This window comes from Mauremys reevesii, linkage group 3 (assembly GCF_016161935.1).
Source record: "Mauremys reevesii isolate NIE-2019 linkage group 3, ASM1616193v1, whole genome shotgun sequence".
NCBI classification, from domain to species: domain Eukaryota; kingdom Metazoa; phylum Chordata; order Testudines; family Geoemydidae; genus Mauremys; species Mauremys reevesii.
In genome coordinates, this window is record NC_052625.1 from 207886267 (window position 1) to 207909258 (window position 22992).

At 55.3% G+C, this 22992-nt stretch overlaps 1 protein-coding gene across 2 annotated transcripts in view; it reads right to left on the bottom strand.

Moving 5' to 3' along the window:
- IFT172 (intraflagellar transport 172) overlaps nucleotides 1–22992 on the bottom strand; it is a 119045-nt gene that overhangs the window by 5858 nt on the left and 90195 nt on the right. For both annotated transcript variants that reach the window (XM_039531272.1, XM_039531271.1), the window contains exons 37-43: nucleotides 22141–22250; nucleotides 17707–17770; nucleotides 16985–17071; nucleotides 12725–12841; nucleotides 12082–12192; nucleotides 11654–11773; nucleotides 10090–10185 (exon numbers count right to left, since the gene is read on the bottom strand). In XM_039531272.1, coding sequence (XP_039387206.1) covers nucleotides 10090–10185; nucleotides 11654–11773; nucleotides 12082–12192; nucleotides 12725–12841; nucleotides 16985–17071; nucleotides 17707–17770; nucleotides 22141–22250 — 705 coding nt within the window. The remainder of the gene's footprint in view (nucleotides 1–10089; nucleotides 10186–11653; nucleotides 11774–12081; nucleotides 12193–12724; nucleotides 12842–16984; nucleotides 17072–17706; nucleotides 17771–22140; nucleotides 22251–22992) is intronic.

Here is a 22992-nt window from a genome sequence, read left to right on the forward strand (position 1 = left end):
CATTGCCCTTCTCTGAACCCCTTGTTCTGCAATAGCCTCTGAGAGGCGGGACCCAGCACTGCACATAGGAGGCTGTGATATGATGGCACTAGGTACTCTCCATGTCACCACCATCCCGCCACACACGGTGTTTGCATTTGGGATCCCTGTGCCTGCTGAGCTGGCCCAGCGATGCCCAGAGCCCTCTCCTGAGCTGCAGCAGGTCACCTCGATCCCTTGTCTACATGCAGTGCTGTGCAGGGGGTCTCTTCCCCAGTGCCAGCAGCAGGAGCCTGCAGTGGCCTGCTATTGCTCTAGGACAAACCTGGAGCCAGGTCGCGCTGCAGGCCCTGCAGCCAAGCACATCAGTGCCCACTGGGACTCCTCTCCCTGCCCAGGGATGCAGAACAGCACTCTGTGCTGGGTAAGCTGGGGTGCAGGAACACAGTTCCCCACCCCAGAGACCATGGTCCAGCACCTGGCGGCACATCTAGGCACGACTGAGTCCTTTGCTGTAGCATGGTCCTTGGGGCAGAGGCAGAGTCTGGGTTCCAGGGCTGGCTGCTGAGCCTTTCCCCATCCCTCTCTACTGGCTGCTTTGATGAACCATGAATGGGTGTGGTGAGCTCGGACTCCCCCTCGGACGGCAGGTCCTGCTGGGAGACGTACCGATGTCAAGTATGCCCGGAATATGTTACTAATAACGACAGCTCCTGCTGGCCCTTGAACCAGGGACACACCCAGAGTCACAGCTACCCACTGCTGTGCTTATCGCAGATGCTATGAGCTAGGCACAGGAAGAGCAGCAATGCCCAACTTAAACGGGAGACACCATCGAAGAAGGAATCCCAGATAAAATGAAGTTGGTGTCTCAATCCCCCAGGGATAGAAAATGGCAAGTTTAAATAAAAGCCCCACCTAGTTGTTAGTCGTTTAGTCAGGGAGGGAATGTCCCTCTCCCCTCTGTCTAGTTATAAACCACCCAAATCTGACACTGGTATAAATCAAGGCCCCGCAGGGAACTCAGAACTTGCTGAAGCCCTCAAGAAGCTGCAGAACATGGAAGTGCTACCACACACTCAGACCAGGCACATGGGCAAATTCTCCCAGGGTTACCAGGGCTGAGAATGGCGAGACATCATTGCAGACCCTGTGTGCTTTAACAGAAGTAACTGAATGTTTCTTGCTGAGTCTGCACCTGTGACAGTGGGACTATTTTGTAATATTGTTGTGAGTCCTGTTTGTGCCTCTGTTTCCCCATATGCTGCATTGTTACCCAGTGGGTGGAAAAGGGCTGTTTGCTTTCTGGGCAGGCGAAGAGATAGACGGTGGGTGTCTCCCAGCTGTCTGGGCCTTAGTCTCCATCTCGCTGGAGCAGCTGAGGAGACTGGCGAATCCAACTGCCAGGACATCAGACATAGCGACCAAGGACCCAGAGGGAGATGGACATCCCCGCCTCCTTTAGGGAAGCTGAACAACAATCCCTGGCTCAAGATCAATAGACTGGAGAGGTGTGAGGGGGGGATAAGAGCTGGGGGCTGGGAGGAGTCGGGGGCAGACCCAGGGTCCATCAACACAGCATTCTAAAGGCCACAGCAGCAAGTCTCAGAGCCCAGGACTTGGGCTCGCAGGCGTTGCACTACAGCGCTAGAAACAGCTGTTGTGATGAAGTGGGTTTTCCCCTTGTTATGTTGTACATGAGCTGAAGTGAATCTTACTGTTTTTGCACGTATACTGTGTGCCTCAGTTTCCCTGTGTGCTGCACCAATGTCTAGGGTGCTGGGACTAAGGGGTGTGACTTTTGCTGAGACCCTCAGGGGCAGGTCAGGCAGCTCCAGCTGCCTGCATGTAAGCAATGGACGGTGTCCTTCGTAACCTGAGACCCAGGAGGGGGGTGCGACCAGGTGACACTTTGCCCAGGAAGCAAGATAAAGACTGGAGGGGCAACAGGCCTTTCGGAGGTTGGGCCACTGGAAGCCAGTCAGTCTCCTGTTTGGGACTTGAAGGGGCGGGGAGTCCAGGGCACCAGACCTGGATCCCCGCACAAGATGGACTTTACGGAATAGTCCTGCTTTCAGTGCTAACAAGCTCTGTTCTGAGCAATGTTCCTGGCGACTAATAAAGCTTCTGTTTTACATGCTGGTTGAGAGTCACAGCTGGGCCCTTCTGGCTTTCCCGGGGGTCCCGTCCAGGTGGACCTGCTGCGGGAAGCGCATGGTGAGAACAGGGGTGCTGAACGCTCTGAGCTCAGACCCAGAAAGGCCATAGCTGAAAAGTCTTCTTGCCCCTGTGATAATATGAGGGGAGGCATGCTACACCAGAGTCCTGTCCGGCTTCATACAGAGCAGTTCCGGAGCACCGGGCCTGTGTTTCTGTGACAGCTGTTTGTATGTTCTGGCTTGGGCTGGAACTCAGGCTCCGAAGCCCAACCCTACCCCAGACTTCAGAGCCCGGGCCTACCTGTCTCCACAGCTGTTTTTAGTGCTGTACCATGAGCCCTGCGTGCCTGATTCTGTAGACCTGGGCTCCCAGACTCACTGCCGCAGGTGGTGGAAGAGTGTTGACGTACCATTCGTCTCCCTGGGGCTGCTATGTCCCATGTCAACATACAGGAGTGGAAACATAAGAATGGCCATACTGGGTCAGACCAAGGGTCCATCTAGCCCAGTATCCGGTCTTCCGACAGTGGCCAGTGCCAGATGCCCCAGAGGGAGTGAACAGAACAGGCAATCACCAAGCGATCCTTCCCCTGTCGCCCATTCCCAGCTCCTGGCAAACAGAGGCTGGGACACCATCCCTGCGCATCCTGGCTAATAGCCATTGATGGACCTGTCCTCCAGGAACTTATCTAGTTCTTGTTTGAACCCTGTTATAGTCTTGGCCCTCACAACATCCTCTGGCAGGGAGTTCCACAGGTTGTTAGTGCTTTTTGTGAAGAAATACTTCCTTGTGTTTGTTTTAAATCTGCTGCCTAATAATTTCATGTGGTGATCCTGGTTCATGTGTTATGAGAAGGAGTAAATAACACTTCCTTGTTCAATTTCTCCAAACCAGTCATGATTTTACAGACCTCTATCATATCCCCCCTTACTCATCTCTTTTCCAAGATGAACAGTCCCAGTCTTATTAATCTCTCCTCATACGGAAGTTGTTTCATCCCCCTAATCATTTTGATGCCTATTTCTGTACTTTTTCAATTCCAATGTATTTTTGAGATGGGGTGACCACATCTGCACACAGTATTCAAGATGTGGTCATACCAGGGATTTATATAGAGGCAATATGATATTTTCTGTCTTATTATCTATCCCTTTTCTAATGGTTCCCAACATTCTGTTCGCTTTTTTGGCTGCCGCTGCACATTGAGTGGATGTTTTCAGAGAACTATCCACAGTGACTCCAAGGTGCCTTTCTTGAGTGGTAAAAGCTAATTTAGACTCATTTTGTATGTATAGTTGGGATTATGTTTTCCAATGTGCATTACTTTGCATTGATCAACATTGAATTTCATCTGCCATTTTGTTGCCCAGTCACCCATTTTGAGAGATTCTTTTGTAGCTCTTCGTAGTCTGCCTGGGACTTAACTACCTTGAGTAGTTTTGTATCATCTGCAAATTTTGTCACCTCACTGTTTAACCCTTTTTCCAGACCATTTATGAATATGTTGAATAGGACTGGGCCCAGCACAGGCCCCAAGGGGACACCACTACTTACCTCTCTCCATTCTGAAAACTGACCATTTATTCCTGCCCTTTGTTTCCTGTCTTTTAACCAGTAACTGATCCATGAGAGGACCTTCCCTCTTATCCCATGACAACTCACTTTGCTTAAGAGCCTTTGGTGAGGGACCTTGTCAAAGACTTTTTGAAAGTCCAAATACTCTACATCCACTGGATCCCTCTTGTCCAAGTGATTGTTGACTCCCTCAGAGAATTCTAGCAGATGGATGAGGCATGACTTCCCTTTACAAAAGCCGTGTTGACTCTTCCCCAGCAAACTCTATTCATCTGTGTTTCTGATAATGCAGGGCCCATGCCAGGCACCTCAGACCCTAGTCACAAGCCAAGCCAGATTTTTGCCAAGGGAAGCTCTGACACGTTCCTCCTTAGATGTGGTGGAGGCTCATCCCCGAGGATCTCTGGTAGGAGGAGACAGCCCTGCCTGCTGGATGCCAGTGGTCAGGGGACTGTCTCGCTCTGCAGGTTGGTGTGGGGGGATGCAGAGCCAGACTTGGAGCAAGGCAGTGTGGCTAAGAACAACTCAGCTGTGTTGGGCAGGATCGCAGTGGGTGCCTGCGTTCAGATAGCAGCCCCTGAGATGCAGCATGGTGGCAGAGGAGATGGCCCGCTGCCATCCCAATTTGCCTGATTGTCCCCAACGAGGCAGCGGCATCGAGCCCCACTCTGTGCTTCCCGATGGCAGGGCGCTAGGTGTCACTAATCTGGCTGTGGCAGAGTATCCCTTGTGGGAGCCGGTGGGGAGCGCATGTGTGAGTCCAATACCCCACCCCAGTGAGTGCTGCAGTGTGTATCTTTCTAGTGGGCTGGCACTCAACCGCCGGACGAGGGCTCTTGGCTTTTCCATCCCCTCTTGGGGTGTCAGGTGAAAAACACAACAGCCTATAGACAGCTAACAAAGCTACAAAAGAATGGGAAAGAAAAACCTGGAGGCAGCTCCCTGCAGGCTCTGGGCTCTCTTCCTTCACTGCCCACTGCAGGGCTCACTGGGGGTTCAAAGCAAGTCTCAGCCTGTTCCCTTTTAATTCAGGGGCTGCACACCCTGCTCTGTGACAGCAGGGGCTCTGCTAGCCTCTCCAGGGCCGGAGCTCCACAGCCTGGTCCAGTCCCAGGTCTGCCGCCAGCTCAGGTGAGTTCCCTCCTTGTAACTCCTCAGGCAGGGCCACTCCAGGCCAGAGCAGCTCTTTAACCCCTTCCATGCCAATGCAAGGTCTGCATACCCCATCACACATAAACATAAGAACGGCCATACTAGGTCAGACCAATGGTCCATCTACCCCAGTACCCTGGTTTCCGACAGTGGCCAATGCCACAACTACAGTATAAGGTGTCAATCAACAATTAATCTATACACCTATCTATGACATTAACTTTGAAAAGTCATGGTGATCAGGGGAGGTCCTGGATGATTGGAAAAAGGCAAATATAGTGCCCATCTTTAAACAAGGGAAGGAGGAGAATCCAGGGAACTACAGACCAGTCAGCCTCACCGCAGTCCCTGGAAAAATCATGGAGCAGGTCCTCAAGGAATCCATTTTGAAGCATTGGAGGGTGATCAGGAACAGTCAACATGGATTCACCAAAGGCAAGTCATGCCTGACTAAGTCATGGTTGCCTTCTACAACGAGATAACTGGCTCTGTGGATATGGGGAAAGCGGTGGATGTGATATATCTTGACTTTAGCAAAGCTTTTGATATGGTCTCCCACAGTATTCTTGCCAGCAAGTTAAAAAAGTCTGGATTGGATGAATGGATTATAAAGTGGATAGAAAGCTGGCTAAATCGGGCTCAACGGATAGTGATCAATGGCTCCATGTCTAGTTGGCAGCTAGTATCAAGCGGAGTGCCCCAGGGGTTGGTCCTGGGGCTGGTTTTGTTCACATCTTCATTAATGATCTGGATGATGGGATTAATTGCACCCTCAGCAAGTTTGCAGAGGACACTAAACTGGGGGGAGCCGTAAATACTCTGGAGGATAGGGATAGGGTCCAGAGTGACCTAGACAAATTAGAGGACTGGGCCAAAAAAAATCTGATGAGGTTCAACAAGGACAAGTGCAGAGTCCTGCACTTAGGACGGAAGAATCCCATGCACTGCTACAGGCTGGGGACCAACTGGCTAAACCGCAGTTCTGCAGAAAAGGACCTGGGGATTCCAGTGGATGAGAAGCTGGATATGAGTCAGCAGTGTGCCCTTGTTGCCAAGAAGGCTAACAGCATATTGGGCTGCATTAGTAGGAGCAGTGCCAGCAGATTGAGGGACATGATCATTCCCCTCTATTTGGCACTGGTGAGGCCACATCTGGAGTACTGCGTCCAGTTTTGGGCCCCACACTTCAGAAAGGATGTGGACAAACTGGAGAGAGTCCAGCGGAGGGCAACAAAAATTATTAGGAGGCTGGGGCACATGACTTATGAAAGGCTGAGGGAACTGGGATTGTTTAGTCTGCAGAAGAGAAGAATGAGGGGGGATTTGATAGCAGCTTTCAACTACCTGAAAGGGGGTTCCAAAGAGGATGGATGTAGACTGTTCTCAGTGGTAGCAGATGACAGAACAAGTAGCAATGGTCTCAAGTTGCAGTGGGGGAGGTTTAGGTTGGATATTAGGAAAAACGTTTTCACTAGGAGGATGGTGAAGCACTGGAATGGGTTACCTAGGGAGGTGGTGGAATCTCCATCCTTAGAGGTTTTTCAGGCCCAGCTTGACAAAGCCCTGGCTGGGATGATTTAGTTGGGGTTGGTCCTGCTTTGAGCAGGGAGTTGGACTAGATACCTCCTGAGGTCCCTTCCAGCCCTGATATTCTATGATTCTATGACACTGGTAAAGCAGGTGCCAGTTCTTGCCATGGCTGTAGGCATCGGCTGAGCACAGACAAATTCATAGCTGGGAAACAAACCAGCTCACCTGTACGCTAGTATTCTTTAAGACAGGTGCTAGACTTGTGAGGAAGTGGTTAGACTCTATAGAATGCTTCTAAGTTGCTGCCTGCATTAATCTGACTTGTAATGCCTGTATCCCATGCTGTAAGGTGATATGTACGTTTTGCTTTGTAACGGTATAAATGCCTGCTCTGGACTTGTGAACGCAGGCAGGAGGAGAGGTTGCCCTGCCCATCAAGAAGGACTATCAAATCTAAATGGGCCATTGTGGAACATCATGATACGAAGACTGGGTTGATAGCCCTCTCACCCCCAGGAAGGTGCTACTGTCAAGAAAGCTGGTCCCATCAGTGTGATGGCATTCACCCAAGAGTTCTGAAAGAACTCAAATGTGAAGTTGCGGAACTATTAACTAAGGTTTGTAACCTGTCCTTTAAATCGGCTTCGGTACCCGATGACTGGAAGTTAGCTAATGTAACGCCAATATTTAGAAAGGGCTCTAGAGGTGATCCCAGCAATTACAGACCGGTAAGTCTAACGTCGGTACCGGGCAAATTAGTTGAAACAATAGTTAAGAATAAAATTGTCAGACACATAGAAAAACAAACTGTTGAATAATAGTCAACATGGTTTCTGTAAAGGGAAATCGTGTCTTACTAATCTATTAGAGTTCTTTGAAGGGGTCAACAAACATGTGGACAAGGGGGATCCGGTGGACATAGTGTACTTAGATTTCCAGAAAGCCTTTGACAAGGTCCCTCACCAAAGGCTCTTACGTAAATTAAGCTGTCATGGGATAAAAGGGAAGGTCCTTTCATGGATTGAGAGCTGGTTAAAAGACAGGGAACAAAGGGTAGGAATTAATGGTAAATTCTCAGAATGGAGAGGGGTAACTAGGGTGTTCCCCAAGGGTCAGTCCTAGGACCAATCCTATTCAATTTATTCATAAATGATCTGGAGAAAGGGGTAAACAGTGAGGTGGCAAAGTTTGCAGATGATACTAAGCTGCTTAAGATAGTTAAGACCAAAGCAGGCTGTGAAGAACTTCAAAAAGATCTCACAAAACTAAGTGATTGGGCAACAAAATGGCAAATGAAATGTAATGTGGATAAATGTAAAGTAATGCACATTGGAAAAAATAATCCCAACTATACATACAATATGATGGGGGCTAATTTAGTTACAACGAGTCAGGAAAAAGATCTTGGAGTCATCGTGGACAGTTCTCTGAAGATGTCCACGCAGTGTGCAGAGGCGGTCAAAAAAGCAAACAGGATGTTAGGAATTATTAAAAAGGGGATAGAGAATAAGACTGAGAATATATTATTGCCCTTATATAAATCCATGGTACGCCCACATCTCAAATACTGTGTACAGATGTGGTCTCCTCACCTCAAAAAAGATATACTGGCACTAGAAAAGGTTCAGAAAAGGGCAACTAAAATGATTAGGAGTTTGGGGAGGGTCCCATATGAGGAAAGATTAAAGAGGCTAGGACTCTTCAGCTTGGAAAAGAGGAGACTAAGTGGGGATATGATACAGGTGTACAAAATCATGAGTGATGTGGAGAAAGTGGATAAGGAAAAGTTATTTACTTATTCCCATAATACAAGAACTAGGGGTCACCAAATGAAATTAATAGGCAGCAGATTTAAAACAAATACAAGGAAGTTCTTCTTCACGCAGCGCACAGTCAACTTGTGGAACTCCTTACCTGAGGAGGTTGTGAAGGCTAGGACTATAACAGCGTTTAAAAGAGAACTGGATAAATTCATGGTGGTTAAGTCCATCAATGGCTATTAGCTAGGATGAGTAAGGAATGGTGTCCCTAGCCTCTGTTTGTCAGAGGGTGGAGATGGATGGCAGGAGAGAGATCACTTGATCATTGCCTGTTAGGTTCACTCCCTCTGGGGCACCTGGCATTGGCCACTGTCGGTAGACAGGATACTGGGCTAGATGGACCTTTGGTCTGACCCGGTACGGCCGTTCTTACGTTCTTATGTTCTTAATTCTGGGAGAGGAGAATAAAGATAGCTGACATGACAATTTTTCATCTCTCTGCTGTTTGGACTCTCACAGGACTGGAGCCAGGAAACAAAAGCAGGGATCCCCAGGGTCAACCTGGGTTACACCTAAAAGACATTCAGTGCTGACCAATTACTACAACTCTGTCACCTCCTGGAACCACAGGCTGTAACTCAGTTCGGTACCTGTTTTAACCTGTAAAGAACTCGCATTTCTTTTCCTAGTCACTACACCCTGAGCTCGTTTACTGTCGGATTGGCTACAAGTGCTGGTAGTGTGAGATCTGCAGTACAAACTGACATGGGGTAAGTGACTGGTCTCTTGGGACTGACAGCAATCTGAACCTTTGCTCATGTTTGGTGTATGGCAACCAAAGAATCACACAGCCCAGCTTGCCTGGGTGGCAGAGACAGGAGGGCCCCAAGGGCCTGTCGGGGATCCATGGTAAGGCTCGTCTAGTGCGTCCAGAGTCCATGTTTGTTACTGGGCTGGTGGCAGCTAACTGCAGAACACAGCAGCATGGGGCGTCTGCCCTGCTTTCGACAGCCTGCCGTGAGCACGGCACTCACGGGCATGAACCACTCCAGGCAGCGGGAGGGTGCACGACCCTCCCCAGTTATTAAGTGTATTTACAAAATCACTATTTCAGCCTGAAGCCCGGGAGTTTTGCCAGCACGAGCGTATTTTATGAGCACGTGCATGAGCCCATGTGTCACACCCCACCAGTCCGATCGGATGAACACAGCGAAGGCGGGGCATTCTTCTCCATTGCCCCGGTGGGTCATGCCCTGGCTCTGCAGTGAGGGGCAGACAGGAGGCTTATGTTCACCCCCCGCCCCGGGTACTGGAGTGTGCCAGCAGGGGCCACCCGGGGCAGGTAGAGCGTGAGACGCAGCCTGTGGCTGGCGGGATGACACAGTGCCCCAAGCCCACCTCCCATCATACCCTCCCTGCACAGTCTGCGGGGGCGGGAGAAGCTGGAGGGGCGATAGCAGAGGAGGTGATGGCAGAGGAGGTCCAGGCCGGGGACTGGTCAAGGTAATTAAGGACCCTAGGTGGTATAGGAGGGCAGCTTTCCTGGCCAGATCCTTCCGGTCTTCCCAATCGGGGTGGGGGCCAGGGGTGCAATGAGGGGGATCCACTGACCCCCAGGGCCCATTCCCATCCCTCTCTCCCTAACCCTCCCACCCTCCCCAATTTGAGGACACCCACTCCCTTGCCAGGCCTGTCACGCTCTCCTCATGCCCCATGGGATACGTGCTCATGGAGAACCCCCGGAGGAGGGGCATTGGCAGCTACATTTGCTGAGGGGCTGGTGGAAGATGGGGGCAGGAGCCCACCAGGCAGGAGGGAGGGAGGGAAAGCTGCCAGAGAAGGACCCACTCCCCCACTGCAGACAGAGAGCCCATGGGAGCCAGGTGACCAGGCCCTCCTGCCAGTGGCCCCTGCATATCGGGCTGCCTCTTACCTTGGCTGCTGTGCCAGCTTCATAAAAGGCCTTGTCTGCAGGGACGAGCTCAGTGTGGCGCAGAAGGGAGATGGAGAGCTTGGCTGCCACGACATCCTGAGGGCAGAGATGCCTTGAGAGCCACCCAGAGCCAACACGTATGAGAGACAGTGACCCAGTCCGGATCCCCAGCACCCGGTGTCTGAGCCCGAGAGCCCTGCCCTCCCAGATCCCCAGCACCCAATGTCTGAGCCCCATAGAGCCCTGCCCTCCCTCTGCCCCGCCCAGATCCCCAGTGCCTGGTGTCTGAGCCACGGAGAGCCCTGCCCTCCCTCTGCCCCGCCCAGATCCCCAGTGCCTGGTGTCTGAGCCCCAGAGAGCCTTGACCTCCCTCTGCCCCGTCCGTATCCCAACACCCAGTGTCTGAGCCCCAGAGAGCCCTGCCCTCCCAGATCCCCAGTGCCTGGTGTCTGAGCCCCATAGAGCCCTGCCCTCCCTCTGCCCCGCCCAGATCCCCAGTGCCTGGTGTCTGAGCCACGGAGAGCCTTGGCCTCCCTCTCCCTACCCAGATCCCCAGCGCCCAGTGTCTGAGCCCCATAGAGCCCTGCCCTCCCTCTGCCCCGCCCAGATCCCCAGTGCCTGGTGTCTGAGCCCCAGAGAGCCTTGACCTCCCTCTGCCCCGTCCGTATCCCAACACCCAGTGTCTGAGCCCCAGAGAGCCCTGCCCTCCCAGATCCCCAGCGCCCAGTGTCTGAGCCACGGAGAGCCTTGGCCTCCCTCTCCCTACCCAGATCCCCAGCGCCCAGTGTCTGAGCCCCATAGAGCCCTGCCCTCCCTCTGCCCTGCCCAGATCCCCAGCGCCCAGTGTCTGAGCCCCAGAGAGCCCTGCCCAGATCCCCAGCACCCAGTGTCTGAGCCTCATAGAGCCCTGCCCTCCCTCTGCCCTGCCCAGATCCCCAGTGCCCAGTGTCTGAGCCCCATAGAGCCCTGCCCTCCCTCTGCCCTGCCCAGATCCCCAGCACCCAGTGTATGAGCACCGGAGAGCCCTGCCCTCTCTCTGCCCTGCCCAGATCCCCAGTGCCCAGTGTCTGAGCCCCATAGAGCCCTGCCCTCCCTCTGCCCTGCCCAGATCCCCAGCGCCCAGTGTCTCAGCCCCAGAGAGCCCTGCCCAGATCCCCAGCGCCCGGTGTCTGAGCTCTGGAGAGCCCTGCCCTCCCTCTGCCCCGCCCAGATCCCCAGTGCCCAGTGTCTGAGCCCCAGAGAGCCCTGCCCAGATCCCCAGCGCCCGGTGTCTGAGCTCCGGAGAGCCCTGCCCTCTCTCTGCCCCGCCCAGATCCCCAATTGCTGTAGGGCTCCTCCCATGCACTGGCTCACAGTGTGTCACTCTGTGCTCTCACAGCAGGGATCCCCAATGCCACCCCTGGCTGTGGCGGGCCCAGGGCCCCATTCCCACGTTCCCCCAGGCAGCCCCCTCTGCAATGGCTGAATGCACTGGAGAGGGCCACAATCAGGTGTTTTGCCTCCAGAGCCCCCTGCCCATGGATCCCAGGTATGGAGGCCGAGCAGAGGGCATGGCAGACCTTACCAGCTGCTTCACACCCTGCGCGGCGGAGCGGGTGGCATAGTAGTGCGATATCAGCAGCATGGTCTCAAACTCCTCGTGTGCGGGGGTGTTCGCTTCGCTCGACTTCACCAGGTTCTCACACTGCAGAGAGAGGGAGCGTGTGAGCACGTGGGGCCCGTGGCAGCCAGGCCACAGAACATGCAGGGCAGGGCAGGGCAGGGCAGGGCAGGGGGTGGGCGGGGAAACAGTGGATGCTAAGCAGAGCTGCAAGGGGTTGGAAAGGGCAAAGGGAGCTGAGACACTGAGCAGTGGGGGACAGAGGGAGCTGTGGGCGCTGAGCAGAGCTGGGGGCAGCGGGAGCCGTGGGCGCTGAGCAGAGCTGGGGGCAGAACTCTGAACTCCGCTGCGGGTAGGGATCTCGCCAGCAGGGGCAGCGCGGTTGCACTCACCAGGTTGAAGAGGACGTCGCGCAGATCGGCCCAGCTGGGATAGGCCTCGGCGCTGTTCATGCCGGGTGCGTTCACCATCTCCACAAAGAGACGCTTGTAGATGTTGAAATTCTGCATGAGGGGGGAAGCCACATATCCTGGGCACCGGGTGGGAGCTGAGGGGAGCCCCAGTCTCCCCCGCCGCACAAGAGAAAACAGACGGGAGGTCCCAGCAGCTCCACACGCGCACAGTATCCTGCAGCAACGTGTCCAGCCAGTATGCAGGGAGCAGTGGTCCCAGAACTGCCCCCTGGCAACGCAGGCTCCTCCCCAGGCCTCTCTCTACAGCCCAGAGTCTCCCAGGAAAGAACAAGACAAAGTGGCACCTGGCAGGACCTTGGCCTGTCCCAAATGCAGCACACGTGGGGTAGATCCTCAGCCTCCTCCCCATCTCCTCTGCACAGGAGGCAGAGAGAGCGGGAAGTGGCCGCAGACCCAGTGTGTGTGTGTGTGTGTGGGGGGGCCCTGTGGGTGCAGAGCTGGGTCCTACGCCACCTTCCCTACAGACATGGCCCAGAGAGAGGGGCATGGTCAGAGCACAAGGCCCCAGCCTGGGGGCCAGGGCTGGAGAGGTTCCCGGCGCTGCACTGAACGTCTCCTTTACCTGCAGGTTGGCAGGAGCTCCATGCTGGACATACAGGCTCAGTGCTTTGTCATAGCTGCCTTCCCGGATGAGGTGGGTTGCGTACAGAGCGACGTACTTGTGCAGGACCTTATAATTCTGGAGCAGGGACAGAGAGAGGAAGCAATGGCCGGGCCAGGCTTTAGATTCAGATCCTCTGTAGAACTTACTCACCATCTCATGATTTACTCCTCCACTCATTTGGGTGTCACCTCGGCATTTTACCAGCAGTGGTTTGATATTTTCTGTCAGACCACTGATCTGGATATAGAACAGCACTGGACAGAGAACGGAGAGCTCCTGGACCCCACTAGGAACACCCCCACTAGACAAAGATTTCCTATTCAGCCACTCCTTGCAATCTACCAGGTAAACAGCTTTTGATCCACTTATTATGGACTGCAATGATTTTGTATAATGCAAAGTTTTTCATCATGTCACAGAATCATAGAATCTCAGGGTTGGAAGGGACCTCAGGAGGTATCTAGTCCAACCCCCTGCTCAAAGCAGGACCAAACCCAACTAAATCATCCCAGCCAGGGCTTTGTCAAGCCTGACCTTTAAAACTGCTAAGGAGGGATGCATTTGTCCTTGTTAAATTTCATCCTATTTACTTCAGACTATTTCTCCAGTTTGTCCAGATCATTTTGAATTTTAATCCTGTCCTCCAAAGCACTTGCAACATGCACATGGCTTTTCTTGTTTTATTTTTTGCCCTCCTTATGTACAATAGAGAAATCCTTGCTTGGATGGAAATGGAAATCTGAGTAAATTCATCTGGCAGTTTTGTCTCTTAGGACGGAAGAATCCCATGCACTGCTACAGGTTGGGGATGGACTGGCTAAGCGGCAGTTCTGCAGAAAAGGACCTGGGAATTACAGTGGATGAGAAGCTGTATATGAGTCGGCAGTGTGCCCTTGTTGCTGAGAAGGCTAATGGCATTTTGGGCTGTATAAGTAGGGGCATTGCCAGCAGATCAAGGGACGTGATCATTCCTCTCTATTCAGCATTGGCAAGGCCTCATCTGGAGTACTGCGTCCAGTTTTGGGTCTCCCACTACAGAAAGGATGTGTACAAATTAGAGAGAGCCCAGCGGAGGGCAATGAAAATCATCAGAGGGCTGGAGCACATGACTTACCAGGAGAGGCTTAGGAAACTGGGGTTATTTAGTCTGCAGAAGAGAAAAGTAAGGGGGGATTTGATAGCAGCCTTCAACTGCCTGAAGTGGGGTTCCAAAGAGGATGGAGCTCGGCTGTTCTCAGTGGTACCAGATGACAGAACAAGGAGCAATGGTCTCAAGTTGCAGTGGGGGAGGTCTAGGTTGGATATTAGGAAACACTATTTCACTAGGAGGGTGGTGAAGCACTGGAATGGGTTCCCTAGGGAGGTGGTGGAATCTCCATCCTTAGAGGTTTTTAAGGTCAGGCTTGACGAAGCCCTGGCTGGGATGATTTAGTTGGGTTTGGTCCTGCTTTGAGCAGGGGTTGGACTGGATGACCTCCTGAGGTCTCTTCCAACCCTAATCTGCTATGATTCTATGTGGGCATACCATGGATTTATATAGAGGCAATATGATATTTTCTGTCTTTTCTAATGGTTCCCAACATTCTGTTCGCTTTTTTGACTGCTGCTGCACATTGAGTGGATGTTTTCAGAGAACTATCCACAATGACTCCGAGGTGTCTTTCTTGAATGGAAACAGTTAATTTAGACCCCATCATTTTATACGTATAGTTGGGATTATGTTTTCCAGTGTGCATTACTTTGCATTGATCAACACTGAATTTCTCCTGTCATTTTCTTGCCCAGTCACCCAGTTTTGTGAGATCCTTTTGTTGCTCTTCACAGTCTGCCTGGGACTTAACTATCCTGAGTAGTTTTGTATCATCTGCAAATTTTGCCACATCACCGTTTACCCTTTTTTCCAGATCATTTATGAATATGTTGACTAGGACTGGTCCCAGTTCAGAGCACTGGGGACCACCACTATTTACCTCTCTCCATTCTGAAAACACCATTTATTTCTACCCTTTGTTTCCTGTCTTTTAACCAGTTACTAATCCATGCGAGGACCTTCCCTCTTATCCCATGACAGCTTACTTTGCTTAAGAACCTTTGGTGAGGGATCTTGTCAAAGGCTTTCTGAAAATTTAAGTCCACTATAGCCACTGGATCCCCCTTGCCCACATGCTTGTTGAACCCCTCAAAGAATTCTAGTAGATTGGTGAGGCATGATTTCCCTTTATTAAAACCATGTTGACTCTTCCCCAACAAATCATGTGCAACTATGTGTCTGACCATTTTGATCTTTACTATAGTTTAAACCAGTTTGCCTGGTACTGAAGTCAGGCCTGCAATTGCCGGGATCACCTTTGGAGCCATTTTTAAAAATTAGCATCACATTTGCTATCCTCCAGTCATTTGGTACAGAAGCTGATTTAAATTATAGGTTACAATCTACAGTTAGGAGTTCTGCAATTTCACATCTGAGTTCCTTCAGAACTCTTGGGTGATACCATCTGGTCCTGGTGACTTACTACTGTTTAGTTTATTAATTTGTTCCAAAAACCTCCTCTAATGACATGTCAATCTGGGACAGTTCCTCAGATTTGTCACCTAAAAAGAATGGCTCAGGTTTGGGAATCTCCCTCACATCCTCAGCCGTGAAGACCGATACATGTACATCCAATGCAAAGAATTCATTTAGCTTTTCTGCAATGGCCTTGTCATCCTTGAGTGCTCCTTTAGCATCTCGATCATCCAGTTGCCCCACTGGTTGTTTAGCAGGCTTCCTGCTTCTGATGTACTTAATTTTTTTTATTTTTTTTTGGTATTACTTTTTGAGTCATTGGCTAGCCGTTCTTCAAATTCTTTTTTGGCCTTTCTAATGATATTTTTACACTTCATTTGCCAGAGTTTATGCTCTTTTCTATTTTCCTCACTAGGATTTCACTTCCACTTTTAAAGGATGGCCTTTTACTGCTTCTTTTACTTTGTTGTTTAGCACAGTGGCACCTTTTTGGTTCTCTTACTATGTTTGTTAATTTGGGGCATACATTTAAGCTGAGCCTCGAGTATGGTGTCTTTAAAAAGTTTCCATGCAGCTTGCAGGGATTTAATTTTTAGCACTGTACCTTTTAATTTCTGTTTAACTAACGTCCTCATTTTTGTGTAGATCAGACATTCTGTGGCTCACAAGCACCACGGAGCTGTGGTCACTAATGATAACACACATTCTGACAGACGTTACACCTCCTGCACCAGGGCTTAGGATAATCTCTACCTGTTAGAGACCGGAACGAGATCAATGTGGGGCTCCGATTAGTCCAGGCCTGCTGCCGCCAGACTCTGGCACTTCCTTGGGGGCTGTCTCAGGCTCAATTTAGTGAGACAAACCCTATGTTCCTGTAGCAGGGTGAACCCCTGCTCCTTCCCTGAAGGGGTTAAAAACAGCCCTGGGAAGGGGCTGTAGCAGGAGAAAACAGCCTTTAGGCTGGGCTGATTGGGGAAGTGGCTGCAGATGGGCCACACCCCAATCAGGCCCAGCTGGCCCTATAAAAGGCCAGGGAAGCCAGAAGCAAAGACAGTCTTCCTCTGCCTGAAGAGGGAGAAGGGCCTGGCTGCAGGGAGCTGGACACAGGGTACCTGAGTGAAGCAGGGCTGGGGAAAGGCAGAGGAGCTGGGGAGCTCCAGTCTGGAAAGCCCCAGGCTGTGGCCTAGCATTGGGCTAACAGGTCCTGGGGGTTGCAGAGGGCAGCCCAGGGGCAGGCCAAGGCAGCAGGTCCAAACCCTCCTTGCCAGTGATGAGTGGCTGATACTGCAGCCTGCCCCAGGGAACGGGGGCTAGAGGATGACTGGCAGTAGCCATACACTGAGGCAAGGTGGGGATAGAGGGTGGGGGTTCCCTGGGAGGGGAGACCCAGTGAGAAAGGGGTTACTGCCAGGGGCAGCACCCCATGTAAAAGGGCTCCGGGTCCAGGGAGGGACACGGGGGCCTGAGGACAGGGGGATCACCAGCCTGCAGAGGGCGCTCCAGCGCTGGAATGAGCTAATTCCCGGAGTCACCAGCAGGAGGCGCCGCAGGGGTGAGTCCGACCCGTCTACAGTTCCCAACTGTCCTATCTGCCCCACTCCTCCCTCTTACTCTCGTTCTCGCCCCGCAGAGCCTGGGCCCTGGCACTCGGCCTGGACTGCGCAGCGGTGGCAGAGCTGCAAGCATGGTGCCCAGGGCTGGAGTGGTACCTGCTTGGCCGCGGTCTCCAGGCACTTCTCCCACTGCTCCCGCTCCGCATACATGTCCAGGGCAGCCATGACATCCACCCCCACTAGCTGCGGAACAGGAGAGAGCCACAACACCCTGAGAATGGACTGAGCAGGGCGCCCAACCCCCCGGCGTGGGCGCCCAACCCCCTCCCCAGCACGGGCGCCCAGCCCTCCTCCCCACTGCCCCCAGCACGAGCGCCCAGCCCTCCCACCGCCCCAGCACGGGCACCCAATGCCCCGCCCCAGCATGGCGCCCAGCCCTCCCCGCCCCAGCACGGGCACCCAATGCCCCCACCCCCCAGCATGGGCGCCCAGCCCTCCCCCACCGCCCCCCAGCACGGGCACCCAATGGCCCTGCCCCCCAGCATGGGTGTCCAGCCCTCCCCCACCACCTCCCAGCACGGGCACCCAATGCCCCCGCCCCCCAGCATGGGCCACCAGCCCTCCCCCCCGCCCCCCAGCACGGGCACCCAATGCCCCCGCCCCCCAGCATGGGCGTCCAGCCCTCCCCCCCGCCCCCCAGCACGGGCACCCAGCCACACACCCATCACACTGCCCTGCATGTTAGCACCCAGACCCCCACACAATGCACCACCCCCAGCACAGAATGGCCCTGCCCCCTCACCCAGCCCCATGGGAGGGTCCCTTGGGCACAAAACGACCCTGGCCCCCTGCCCAGCCCCAGACAAAAACATTCTTACCGAATCCACTTTGCCCTGATTCTTTAAATACTCCTTATAGCGCTGGTCCACATACTCCTCCGACCTGCCGGGCAGAAGCAGACTTTGTTGGCAGCCAAACCCAGCTGGAGGTGCCCAGAGTGGAGCACAGGGGCCCAGCAGGGGTCCCACTGCAGCTGCAGTGACAGGGACAAGGAGCGACCCAGCTGGGGTGAGGAGCAGGCCCCTGTGGCACCTGGAGGTGAGGGCAGACAGACATCCCAACCCATGGCAGGAGGCTGCGAGGAGGGGGACGGCAGTAGAAAACTGCAGGCAGGGACAGGACTGAGAGCACTCCAGGAGGGAGGGGATGGAGACAGGCAAAAGGAGACGAGGGTAGGACTGGAAGTGCCTTAAGGGCGATAGGGGGAAATGGGGCTGAGGGTGACTGGGGGTAGGGGAGCAGGGGAGTGTGGGAAAGAGGGGAACCTGCAGGGGTCAGTGTGGGGAGGACAGGACGGAAGGGAACCTGCAGAGGGCAGTGTGGGGAGCACAGGACGGAGGGGAACCTGCAGAGGGCAGTGTGGGGAGGACAGGACGGAGGGGAACCTGCAGGGGGCAGTGTGGGGAGGACAGGACGGAGGGGAACCTGCAGAGGGCAGTGTGGGGAGGACAGGACAGAGGGGAACCTGCAGGGGTCAGTGTGGGGAGGACAGGACAGAGGGGAACCTGCAGGGGTCAGTGTGGGGAGGACAGGACAGAGGGGAACCTGCAGGGGTCAGTGTGGGGAGGACAGGACAGAGGGGAACCTGCAGGGGGCAGTGGGGGGGGGAATAGGACGGAAGGGAACCTGCAGGGGTCAGTGTGGGGAGGACAGGACAGAGGGGAACCTGCAGGGGTCAGTGTGGGAAGGACAGGACAGAGGGGAACCTGCAGGGGGCAGTGTGGGGGGGGAATAGGACGGAAGGGAACCTGCAGGGGTCAGTGTGGGGAGGACAGGACGGAGGGGAACCTGCAGAGGGCAGTGTGGGGAGGACAGGACGGAGGGGAACCTGCAGAGGGCAGTGTGGGGAGGACAGGACAGGACAGAGGGGAACTTGCAGGGGTCAGTGTGGGGAGGACAGGACAGAGGGGAACCTGCAGGGGGCAGTGGGGGGGGAATAGGACGGAAGGGAACCTGCAGGGGTCAGTGTGGGGAGGACAGGACAGAGGGGAACCTGCAGGGGTCAGTGTGGGAGGACAGGACAGAGGGGAACCTGCAGGGGGCAGTGGGGGGGGAGAATAGGACGGACGGGAACCTGCAGGGGTCAGTGTGGGGAGGACAGGACGGAGGGGAACCTGCAGAGGGCAGTGTGGGGAGGACAGGACGGAGGGGAACCTGCAGAGGGCAGTGTGGGGAGGACAGGACGGAGGGGAACCTGCAGAGGGCAGTGTGGGGAGGACAGGACGGAGGGGAACCTGCAGGGGTCAGTGTGGGGAGGACAGGACGGAGGGGAACCTGCAGAGGGCAGTGTGGGGAGGACAGGGCGGAGGAACCTGCAGAGGGCAGTGTGGGGAGGACAGGACGGAGGGAACCTGCAGATGGCAGTGTGGGAGGACAGGACGGAGGGGAACCTGCAGGGGTCAGTGTGGGGAGGACAGGACGGAGGCGAACCTGCAGGGGTCAGTGTGGGGAGGACAGGACGGAGGGGAACCTGCAGGGGTCAGTGTGGGGAGGACAGGACGGAGGGGAACCTGCAGGGGTCAGTGTGAGGAGGACAGGACGGAAGGGAACCTGCAGGGGTCAGGGTGAGGAGGACAGGACGGAAGGGAACCTGCAGGGGTCAGTGTGAGGAGCACAGGACGGAAGGGAACCTGCAGGGGTCAGTGTGGGGAGGACAGGACGGAGGGGAACCTGCAGGGGTCAGTGTGAGGAGGACAGGACGGAAGGGAACCTGCAGGGGTCAGTGTGAGGAGGACAGGACGGAAGGGAACCTGCAGGGGTCAGTGTGAGGAGCACAGGACGGAAGGGACCCTGCAGGGGTCAGTGTGGGGAGGACAGGACGGAGGAACCTGCAGGGGTCAGTGTGAGGAGGACAGGACGGAGGAACCTGCAGGGGTCAGTGTGAGGAGGACAGGACGGAAGGGAACCTGCAGGGGTCAGTGTGAGGAGGACAGGACGGAAGGGAACCTGCAGGGGTCAGTGTGAGGAGCACAGGACGGAAGGGAACCTGCAGGGGTCAGTGTGAGGAGCACAGGACGGAAGGGAACCTGCAGGGGTCAGTGTGAGGAGCACAGGACGGAGGGGAACCTGCAGGGGTCAGTGTGGGGAGAACAGGACGGAGGGGAACCTGCAGGGGTCAGTGTGGGGAGGACAGGACGGAGGGGAACCTGCAGGGGTCAGTGTGGGGAGGACAGGACGGAGGAACCTGCAGGGGTCAGTGTGGGGGGGACAGGACGGAAGGGAACCTGCAGAGGGCAGTGTGGGGAGGACAGGACGGAAGGGAACCTGCAGGGGTCAGTGTGGGGAGGACAGGACGGAGGGGAACCTGCAGAGGGCAGTGTGGGGAGGACAGGACGGAAGGGAACCTGCAGGGGTCAGTGTGGGGAGCACAGGACGGAGGGGAACCTGCAGGGGTCAGTGTGGGGAGGACAGGACGGAGGGGAACCTGCAGGGGTCAGTGTGGGGAGGACAGGACGGAGGGGAACCTGCAGGGGTCAGTGTGGGGAGGACAGGACGGAGGGGAACCTGCAGGGGTCAGTGTGGGGAGGACAGGACGGAAGGGAACCTGCAGAGGGCAGTGTGGGGAGGACAGGACGGAAGGGAACCTGCAGGGGTCAGTGTGGGGAGGACAGGACGGAGGGGAACCTGCAGAGGGCAGTGTGGGGAGGACAGGACGGAAGGGAACCTGCAGAGGGCAGTGTGGGGAGCACAGGACGGAAGGGAACCTGCAGAGGGCAGTGTGGGGAGGACAGGACGGAGGGGAACCTGCAGAGGGCAGTGTGGGGAGGACAGGACAGAGGGGAACCTGCAGGGGTCAGTGTGGGGAGGACAGGACAGAGGGGAACTTGCAGGGGTCAGTGTGGGGAGGACAGGACAGAGGGGAACCTGCAGGGGGCAGTGTGGGGCGAACAGGACGGAAGGGAACCTGCAGTGGTCACTGTGGGGAGGACAGGACAGAGGGGAACCTGCAGGGTCAGTGTGGGAGGACAGGACAGAGAGGAACCTGCAGGGGGCAGGGGGGGGGGGGACTAGGACGGAAGGGAACCTGCAGGGGTCAGTGTGGGGAGGACAGGACGGAGGGGAACCTGCAGAGGGCAGTGTGGGGAGGACAGGACGGAGGAACCTGCAGAGGGCAGTGTGGGGAGGACAGGACAGGACAGAGGGGAACCTGCAGGGGTCAGTGTGGGGAGGACAGGACAGAGGAACCTGCAGAGGGCAGTGGGGAATAGGACGGAAGGGAACCTGCAGGGGGCAGTGTGGGGAGGACAGGACAGAGGGGAACCTGCAGGGGTCAGTGTGGGGAGGACAGGACAGAGGGGAACCTGCAGGGGGCAGTGGGGGGGGGGAATAGGACGGAAGGGAACCTGCAGGGGTCAGTGTGAGGAGGACAGGACGGAGGGGAACCTGCAGGGGTCAGTGTGAGGAGAACAGGACGGAGGGGAACCTGCAGGGGTCAGTGTGGGGAGGACAGGACGGAGGGGAACCTGCAGGGGTCAGTGTGGGGAGGACAGGACGGAGGGGAACCTGCAGGGGTCAGTGTGAGGAGGACAGGACGGAGGGGAACCTGCAGGGGTCAGTGTGAGGAGGACAGGACGGAGGGGAACCTGCAGGGGTCAGTGTGGGGAGCACAGGACGGAGGGGAACCTGCAGAGGGCAGTGTGGGGAGGACAGGACAGGACAGAGGAACTTGCAGGGGTCAGTGTGGGAGGACAGGACAGAGGAACCTGCAGGGGCAGTGGGGGAATAGGACAGAAGGAACCTGCAGGGGTCAGTGTGGGAGGACAGGACAGAGGGGAACCTGCAGGGGTCAGTGGGGGGAGAATAGGACGGAAGGGAACCTGCAGGGGTCAGTGTGGGGAGGACTGGACGGATGGGCACCTGCAGTGGGCAGTGTGGGGAGGACAGGACGGAGGGGAACCTGCAGAGGGCAGTGTGGGGAGGACAGGACGGAGGGAACCTGCAGGGGTCAGTGTGGGAGCACAGGACGGAGGAACCTGCAGAGGGCAGTGTGGGGAGGACAGGACGGAGGGGAACCTGCAGGGGGCAGTGTGGGGAGCACAGGACGGAGGGGAACCTGCAGAGGGCAGTGTGGGGAGGACAGGACGGAGGGGAACCTGCAGAGGGCAGTGTGGGGAGGACAGGACGGAGGGGAACCTGCAGGGGGCAGTGTGGGGAGCACAGGACGGAGGGGAACCTGCAGAGGGCAGTGTGGGGAGGACAGGACGGAGGGGAACCTGCAGAGGGCAGTGGGGAGGACCAGGCCTGAGGGTTACCTGGGGTCGAGCTCCTTGGCCACACGTTTTGCCTTGTTCCATTCCTCACCCTCAATGAAGGCATCAATGGCTTCTCGGATGAGGTCCAGGTTGAGGTAGAGCTCAGCTGCCTGCAAAAGCAAAGCAGGGTCACGCTTGGGCATTGTCACCTGGAGCTCCAAGGCCAGAGGCCATCTGTGCCCACACCATGGGGCCAGAGCCCTGACTGCAGCCTCTGGGCAGTGCTGCATTCAGCCCAGGTCCTGTCTGCCAACACAGGCCAATGCCAGAGGTTTCAAGGGGAGTGAATTTGGTATCATTTGTAAATTTGGCCACCTCAGTGTTCCATTGTGAAGACTGGCCACTAATTCCTACTCTTTGTTTCCTGTCTTGTAACCAGTTACTGACCCATGAGAGGACCTTCCCTCTTATCCCATGACTCCTTACTTTGCTCAAGAGCCTTTGATGGGGGACCTTGTCAAAGGCTTTCTGAAAATCCAAGCACACTATGGTGATTGGCTCACCCAGTATTTCATACTCCTAGCCTCAGGACACAGCACCCGCCTCCTTCTCTGGGACACGATGCCCCCTTCCCTTCTCGCCCCCCGGTCGACACGCAGAGACTGCATGGCCTCCAGCCCTCCCTCCTCAAGGACAGAGTGGACTGGTCCCACCAAAGGGGCTCCTGATCCCTCCCAAGGACTGTGCTGAGATGGCGTCTGAGAAGCAAAGGAGAATGGAATCTGAAATCAATGGACCCAAACTGGGGTGTGGGAAATGAGATGTAATTGGTGGACAGAAGGAGGGGATGCGTCATTCCGCCCCAGACCCTTTGGGGCTCCTTATATGGAGACGAGATGGGAAATCAGGACA